The 9,094-nt window shown below is 49.8% G+C and overlaps 1 protein-coding gene across 1 annotated transcript; it reads right to left on the reverse strand.

The window, feature by feature from the left end:
• Positions 1–8,357: 8,357 nt before the first annotated feature.
• EI90DRAFT_2953446 (6,7-dimethyl-8-ribityllumazine synthase) lies at positions 8,358–9,094 on the reverse strand (the record flags this gene model as incomplete). The annotated part of the gene is made up of 2 exons (XM_039055423.1): positions 8,358–8,784; positions 8,874–9,094. 2 exons carry the CDS (start codon positions 9,092–9,094, stop codon positions 8,358–8,360), a joined length of 648 nt encoding a protein of 215 aa, XP_038907826.1.

A 9,094-nucleotide genomic window follows, 5' to 3' on the forward strand; every position in this document is an offset into this window, starting at 1 on the left:
ACTTCTGCATCCTTAGGAGAATAAAATCATTCAAACATTTAATTTTCTCCACCCAATGTGTAGAGGGTGCACAGCAAAAAGACTCAATTTGCTCACAGAGCTCTGAGAGCTCCCTACCAAGTTTGCTGATGGGGGGCTGGATAACCGGACATCCCCTGACATGTATATATAGGGGGCAGGCCCATGAATAGCAGGACTGAGTGGAGCAGAGCTAACAGAGTTACATGTTACCTGACTGAATATTACTGACAAGTTGGGTTATGGGTTTAGCGGAATGATGGGCTATAACCCACAAGCAGAAAGGAGGATCAGCCTGAAGGTGGGCTTGCAGGGCAAGCAACTAAATTGCCCAGCAGAGGCAGGAGTGTGCTAGTGGACATTGGAGCTGTCTGGAGGCCTTCAGGGCTCTGTACTTAGGGAGGCGTAGGTAATATATTGAATTGAGGGGGTGGTGACCATCAGGGGAGTTGGAGGTGATTGCAGAATCTGGAGGCTCCAAGGTTAGTGATGAAGGAGCAGAGGTCAACTGGAAGGACTGGATGGAGCAGAGGGTGATGGCCATGGATGGATATGATAGTTATGCTGAGACAGCAGACCTTAATGGTCGCTGATGGTGAACCATGGTAATGTTTCCCATGCTGTAAGTGGGCTAGGGATCTAACTGAGCAGGCAAACAGGAAAGGATGGGGACCAGATTGGTATCCAGCAGGTCAGGAAAAAGGGGTAATGGGAATTGGTGAATATGGTCCAGTGCAGTGCATGGGTGGCTCTAATCAATCTCTCACCCCACCTCTCTGGGTGACACTAAAGTGAGGGCTGATCCAGAGGTCTTCTTAGTCGTATTCTTTGTCATACTACTCCCTAGCAGCTTGGGAGGTGCAAACTCAGTGGTTTCTAGTCCAAAGGAAAAGGTAGATACATCCCCATGTACAAGTGTCATGGCCGTGCATTCCGGCCCGTTAGCCGCCCGTCCCGATGCCACCCGAGCCCGTTACCGCTATGCGAGCGTGAGCACGAGCCCCGACCTCAGCCCTATCCCTCATGAGGACTCCCTACTCACTCCCCCGCTTGCCCCTAGGCTCCCCTGCACCTGGCCGACTCCCCCACAGCCCCACCAACCTTCCTGCCCCGAGTCCGCCTTCGGCACCGTGCCCAGCGCGACTCCTCTATCCCACCCACTCGGCCCCTACAGGGCCGCTATCATCCCCGCGCCCGACTCTGGCCCAACTCCGAGTCCAGCGCTGCTACAATACCATCGCCGCTATCGCGGCCCTATGCTCTTTCCTTTATTTATCTGTTATTGTTTGTTTTGACCCTCGGTCATTGCCGGCCGCTATGTGGCCAACCCCGCTCCTTCTTCTTGTTTGCTTCCGGACCCTTCGGCCTCCGGCCCGGGTCCACTTCCATTCATTTCTCCTTCCTATATATATCCTGTATGATACTTTATTGTACCTCAGCTCTAATATCGACTTGACCACGACCCCAAGCCCTGACCCCAACAAGGCAGCCCCAGTAAGTTCGAAATGAGGGCCAAGAGACAACTAGGGGCACAGCACTCCCTTTAGAGTTGCTGAGGCCAAATGCCCTACCCTCGGGCCTTGTCACGGCATCACGGCCATCGCGGCCTATAGTGGCCCGCTAACGGCGACCTCCAGTGCCGACCCCGGACCAGTGTCTAACAACAAGTGAGAAATGATCAAATAAAAATGATAAAAAATATGCGATGTGCCCACATGCTTAGGTGGACCATATGGGCAACAATCAATATTGGAAGAAGGGAGGGAAAACAATAATCAAGAAAACAATAAAGCAATAAATGGTATCTGACCAAAAATATCCAACTCTATCCATCGCCAATGAACTCCCGCTAATCACGTATCATAATACTCCAGAATAACGCGTTTCCAACAGTACCAATATTGTCCAAATCGGTGCAGTGGTTGCTGGGATAAGTGAAATCCAATCTGAGTGGTGTGGCCATGCTGCTGGGTGGGCATGGGAATTTGGTCTGTGGGGACTGGGAATGTGTCCGGAAAATCATGGCAGGGTAGGAATAGTATATGAGGACATGTACAATGTGTTTCATGAAGTGGGGATGTGCTGGGATGGGGAAATCACAATATTTGGTTCGTTTGTGCAGTACCAGCTGTGCCCACCTACAATGCCACTGATCCCTATGTGTTGAAGTTAGCTGTCCAACACCAGGTGGTCAGGGGCAGTAATCCACCTGGCACATCACCACTGGATTGGAAGAGCTTTGTTACAGGAATGGGTTCCGGGGAACCCAACCTGAACCATTTGGCTCACTAATGGAGGTGGCTGCATAGCCATCAGAGGGAGAGCAGAATGGGATGAGTGTCTGGAAGTACAACCTGTGGGTTGGCCAATGGTAACTTGGCGCTCCTGGGAGCGTACCAGTAGCGAGTATGATGTGGGAGCCTCCTGGCTGTCTGCTAATGGGGACTTGGTGCTCCTGGGAGCATGCCAGTAGCGGGTGTGCTGGGAGTGGTTGGCTATCGGTGACTTGGCACTCACAGGAGTGTACCGGTAGCGGGAGTTGTTGGGGAAAGCAGGCTGGTGGACCAGTGCACAGTAGTGGGTGACCATGGGAAGTGGGACCTGCAGGTGCATGGCCAGGCATCCTGGAGCTGCCTGGACCATATCCCTCTCCTAAGGAGGTGGGATAGGCTACAGTTCCTGATAGGGGACTTCTGGTTGGATGGGAGTGACTGCTCAACCACCCGGTGGACTGGTGGGAGCGGGCAGCAGGAGGTTGGGCATGGGAATGCCCTCCTCGTTGCGGTTTTGTCATGGAGAGGATGAATAGGGAGGTGGACATGGTTCCAAGGTTACAGGTTGAGTTTACAGTGGTGGCACAATGGTGAGGATGTTACAATCGCGGTACAAGGTTTGTGGGTTATGTATTTGATAATGATCAACATTCTCAGCATTTGCCTTTACAGGTCATATGACTGGTTTCTATCTAATATCAAAGTCTCAATGGTCAAGGGAAGTCCCTTGAAACTTAACAATTCCCCCAGCCAGCACCAAAACCCAGTGGGAAAGCTTGGCATGGGGTTTGACAGAGAAATATAATGAAGGAGGGCAGAGACAACCTACCTACTTGCAGTCACAGACCATAAGAATCTAGTCCATCTCTACAAGCTTGGACCAGACAAGTTGAGCTTTGGGAGAGGCATCAGGGCACCCCTGCAACTTGGCACTGGACCACAAAGCATCCAGTTACCTTTGCAGTTTGCCTCATCTCATTTCCTTTGTCTTTTGTGTATCACCACTGTGTCAGGGCACAGCCCTTGACCCCACTCACCCTCAGACACCCTCACCCTTTCCCTAACCACCCCCTCTTCACATTTCCCCATTCCCCTTATCCTTCCCCCCACTGTTTCACATAATGATGCATGCACGCAAACCCATGGGAACGTTCTGGGCGAGCGACTTGCCCAGAAATGTACAGCCACAACCGTGGGAACATTCTGGGCGAGCAGCTTGCCCAGAACTTTCCCACGGGTCACACCCATTATGGAAAGTCGGCAGCAAGCGGGAACTGTATAGTTCCTAGGGTCCTTTTGTGTCGGCCTCACAGGGGGCTGAGAAGCTTACCCTTCTTCTCAGCTCATTCCCTGTGAAGGCAAGTGTACTTACCCGCTTTTCAATGAATACCAGCTCATTCCCTGTGAAGGCTGAGGCCAGTCCCCTCAGCGACTTCGAGGAGTTAGCACCTGGGGAGAGTACCCCAGCATCCACACCCGGCCTCGCCCTCCGGCCACTCCCAGCTGGGGTCCGGATCCTGACACATTGCCACTCACACATGTATTTAAGGGTGAAGCTTGCTGATGCAGATACCCAACTAATAGATGGTATCTGACATCTCTGACATCTCAGTGGGGTGCATCAACACTATGTGGGTCTGTTGGTTCAGAGATTGTGTTAGATACGGGTCCAGAGTCAGCAGTGAGGGTCACCAATGTGGGATGTGATAGTCTGCAATGGTCCATGATGCCGCGAACAAGGCCCGAGGGGTAGGGCATTTGGCCTCAGCGACTCTAAGGGAGTGCTGTGCCCCCTAGTTTTCTCTTGGCCCTCATTTCGGACTTGCTGGGGTTGCCTTGTTGGGGTCAGGACTCAAGGGGCATGATCAAGTCGATGTTAGAGCTAAGGTACAATAATGTATCATACAGGGTATAAATAGGAAGAGAGAAAGAATAGAAGCAGACCTGGGCTGAAGGCCAAAGGTCCGGAAGCAAATAGAGACAAGGAGCAGAGTTGGCTGCACAGTGGCCAGCAATGACCGAGGGTCAAAACAAACAATAATAGGTAAACAAAAGGAAAGAACATAGGGCCATGAAAGTGGCAGTGGTAACTGGACTCGGAGTTGGGCCAGAGTCAGGTGCAGGAATGGTAGTGGCCCCTACAAGGCCAAGTTGGCAGGATAGGTGATGTTGCGGAGTCATGCCAGGTGCAGGGCTGGAGGCAGACTCAGGGCAGGGAGGTTGGTGCAGCTGTGGGGAGTCAAGGGGCAAGTGGGGGAGTGAGTAGGGACTCCTCAAGGAGGACAGGGCTGAGGTTGGGGCTCGCACTCATGCTTGTGCAGTGGGAATGGGCTCAGGCAGCATTGGGACAGGCCGGGAATGGGCCAGAATGCATGGCTGTGACAGTAGTGCAAAAGTGGCATCTTAGCACCTGTATAAATACCAGGATCCAAGTTGACTGAGTGGTCAGTCAATGTCAGCCTTTTGGCAAAGAGGCTCCAGTGTGGTCCTGGTCTGGCCTGTCTCTGACAGATTGACAGAGCTGTGTTTTGTTTGTTCCTCAGCTTCTTATTGTTCCTGGTCTGTTCCAAGTTGTCAGGGGATGATCTTGCTGTTGGCTAGTTTCTGTCAGGATCCGGACCCCAGCTGGGAGTGGCCAGAGGGGGAGGCCAGGTGTGGAAGCTGGGGTGCTCTCCCTGGCTGTTAACTCCTCGAAGTCGCTGAGGGGACTAGCCTCAGCCTTCACAGGGAATGAGCTGAGAAGAAGGGTAAGCTTCTCAGCCCCCTGTGAGGCTGACACAAAAGGACCCTAGGAACTATACAGTTCCTGCTTGCTGCCGACTTTCCATAATGGGTTTGTGTGCATGCATCATTGTGTGAAATAGTGGGGGGAAGGATAGGGGGAATGGGGAAATGTGGGGAGAGGGTGGTTAGGGAAAGGGTGTGGGTGTCTGAGGGTGAGTGGGGTCAAGGGCTGTGCCCTGACAGTTTCAAAATGAATTACCATGAATTTTTGGACTCTCACATGACCAGTTGCTTCCTCACTGAGGGTCTTATCTGAATTTTCGAAGTTTAACTGCAACTTCCTGCTACTTCTTATTTAAGGAGTCTGATTATTCCTAGTTTATCCTTCTTGTTGATAGGCAGCATTGTAGGCTTAAAAGCCACTCATCATGACTGTTTTCTTTCTCTCCTCAGTTACACTATTGTGAACTGAGGTGAGGTCTCATTTCTTGGTCTCATTAGACCTTTATTCAATGACCTTCATGGTCTAGTGCTAGTTTGTAATGCTAGGTAAGATAGACGACATTCATAAGTCATCACTATGGTGGCAATTGCCGAATGTGGCAGTGCAGGTCACAAGCGGCCAATATTTCCGTGGCAAGCTGGAGGGGCCAAGAAATTCATGTGTATCATTTTGATCTCACCTGACTGACCATGTGTTTATATATGTTAAATATACTATTTATGTATTCCTAGGGGAAAATTCTCCTGCATTACCTCAGGTAGGAGTCTGTGACACCCTTTATATTTTGATTGCCCATCAGAATTTGATTAAATAGCACATCACCTTCTCTCCATTATTTGCACAATAGTGCTTTGCATGCAGAGGGAAAATGGAATGAACAATGAATAATTTTTTGTATTTGGCAGTCTCCTCAATTCAATTCTACTCAGCATAACCGGCCAACTTGAAATCTGTTCATTTTTTTTTTGATTGCAAAATTCATGTTGGGGTTGAAAGATATTCTTGATTCTGATATCCACAAGTATTTTGCTCCTCATTCATTTGATGATAATGATAGATATTGAAGTTTGCACACCAAGAAGTCATAAAGTGGTATCATTTCTACAACTTCTCAGTTCTACATTTGCATCAAAAGTACAGTGTCAGGGATGAGGTGAGGTGCAAGTTGTACCATGATTTGCTTCCAGATAGTGATGACTTATGAACGTGTGTGTGTGTGTGTGTGAATTCTCGATATTTTACTTCCCAGATATAGGCTGCCTGATTAAGGTGCCAAGGGGAAGGGGTGAGGCCCAAGGGATATTATCATACATGTTTCTATACTCAAGTTCCACATGATTCTAAGCTCCCAGATAACATCAACATTGTTCGCCAATGCCTGGATTCACAACTGAACAATCCAACTTCTTCTGAATTGTGACAGTGGTAGACCATATCACATGAGCCTGTTATGCTGCAAGTGATCCCTTATAGAACGTCTGGGTCCATGCCAATTGAACTCCTAACTCCTGGCCAGTTGTGCCCATGAGAGGCCCCTTTCAGGTAGTGAATAGAAGACTTAGTCATATGATATGAACCTTTTCTATATCGGTAGTGGAGAAGTTGGTGATCAAGTGATCATGAGACTGGCTCCTCGGCTTGTTGGCTGGACACATAAACATGTGCCTTTGAGACTTTGGAGAACTGCGACCTCTGTTAGAACGGGCGGATTCAGATGACTCTGGAGTGGAATCGGAGACTTAGTGTGGGAGGACCTTGGCCTCAGTGACTCAAGCGGAGCGCTGTGCCATTGCTGTTTGTCCATTTGGTCCTTAATTTCACAGTAGGGAAGCAGGAAGTCTCTAGGGGGCATTTCAGGTCGATTTCGGACTGAGCCCAAAACAAGTATGTACAAGCACCGATATATATAATGGAGGGGGCGAAAGCACAAGGAAACAAAGGGGATCCGAATCGGAATGAAGGCGTCCAAATGGGAACAAAGGGATGACAGAAGCAGAGCAGTACCGAAGGTGATAAGGCAGAACCTGTGATACATCCGAAAGGAGGTAAGGAGGGTGAGGCCCAGAGGGGCAGGAGGATGAGGAGAAGTGGGGATGATGACTAACTGGCTAGAATGGGAAGAAGCAGCAGTCCAAATAGGGATGAGGGGAAAATGCAAGTGATACATTACAAGCGGCGAAAGTGCCGAAGGTGATCCATGGAGCTCAGAGGTTATGGAGGTTACAGAGGTGGGGTTGAAAGTCTGAGGAATATTGGCAATGGTGTTTACGTAGTATGAGGTCACCAATGCAATGGACTAAGACTGAGGTGGAGTCAAAGTCCGAGGTAGGAACTATGACGGAGGCTTGGAGCAAAGGTACGAGCGGTGCCTGAGTAAGAAGTATGGGACAGTGGTGGAAGGTCGTAACTTGGCAGGAGGTTGGCGGAAGAGTACCAGAGGGAAGAGAGAGGAGAAAGGGAAGAGGGAAGGAGTGGCGGAAAGGAGAGTTGTCAGGTCCGAAGGTGAATATCGGAGCGGACAGCGGTAGGGTGGGAAGGAGGAGGTGGGGAAGGAGGAGGTCCGGAAGTCGGGTCGGGATCGGGTATGCACGGATATGACAACCTCCCAACAGGTGAGTCGAACCAACGTCCTCTCAATTGGCAAACGCCAGTGAGAGAGTAGATTGGTGGGTGTTACCACTATACCACCACTCCTCCCCGACTTATGAACGTCGTCTATCTTAATATTTTTGGATAATCTAGTTACACTATCGTGAACTGAGCACTAGTTTGTAACGCTAGTTCTCTCACAGTACGGAATATGGTCATATTTAATGGGAATCAAAGCCAAATAGGCGGTTCGAAAGTACAGCCGCCATATTAAGGAGAATCTGAATCTTCATGACTCATTGCTTTGAGACCATTTTTTGTCTCAATTCCACTCCGGAGTACAGTTTTTTGTCCTTTTTTTCAACAAATTGGCCACCTCAAATTGCACCACAGTCTGTTTTATTCCTACATTTCCTCGATAATTCGGAGTCAAGTTATTGCATCAGTTTTTGAACTGTGGCGGTAATTCTCGATCTACCCGGACAAAGGAGCAGGTACACTCAGATCAGACTAATTTTTGTTATTTCCCTCTGCCTCGGCGTTCTCAGGAGCAGCCTAAGCTTGCAGGCTGAATATCCACTCACTCACTCACTCACTCGCGCGCCACGTTCGAGTCCAAAGCACGTCTCTAACCTACAACAATACGGGATACAAAGAACTTTCCATTGGACTCCTCAATAGATCATGGACGCGCGATCCAGAACACACACCCATAGGGTGACACCGGACCCATGCAACGAGGGCTAGACCTATGCGAATTTTCCCTGCGCCCACCCTCGAGCTTGACTTCCCATTTCAACCGCAGCAGCACCCCATTCTTCCCCATGGTTATGACCCTGCTTGCCATCCGGGCCACCTATTCCCGCTCCGAATACAGCCTGCACATCCGCCAGCGCAGTCAATACTCCGAATATTATCGGAACCCCACTATCCAATTGGACCCGCATGAGTCCTGTGGAAACCGCTTCAGAGATGTGTTCAAAGCGCATCGTTGGGCCTTTGAGAAGAAACCCAATCGCGATAACGGCATCAAATGGTCGAGATGGTATGTTGGCCGGCTTTGACGAAGTGATGGCAGGTGTGTTGGGACGAGAGTCAAGGGACGATAACGAGTTCGTGCCACTGAGTAGATCGGTTGCAGTTGAATATGCCTGGATTTGAGATGCAGATATGACCCTAATGAACACACAAGCATTTTAGGTGGAGTGGAGGCTTTCGCGCAGACTTTTACGACCATTGTCGCACCTAACACAACAAGTACATACCTTGCGCATGCCAATGGGAGCTCAAAACTTCCAGGGACGCTCTGAATGACAATGTTACCCTCTTTAACACCAGCTTCCCTGAGCTTCCTCAGCGTCACCACTAGCAACGCGTCGATGACCACCTTGTTCCATCCGGTGTGGATGATCACAACGCGCAGATTGGAGCTGTCGTACTGCGTATCAAAGGGTGATAGTCCTTTAACGGTATGGTCTTCGCTCAT

The sequence above is a fragment of the Cantharellus anzutake genome (assembly GCF_015039405.1).
Source record: "Cantharellus anzutake strain C23 chromosome Unknown EI90scaffold_216, whole genome shotgun sequence".
NCBI classification, from domain to species: Eukaryota; Fungi; Basidiomycota; class Agaricomycetes; order Cantharellales; family Hydnaceae; genus Cantharellus; species Cantharellus anzutake.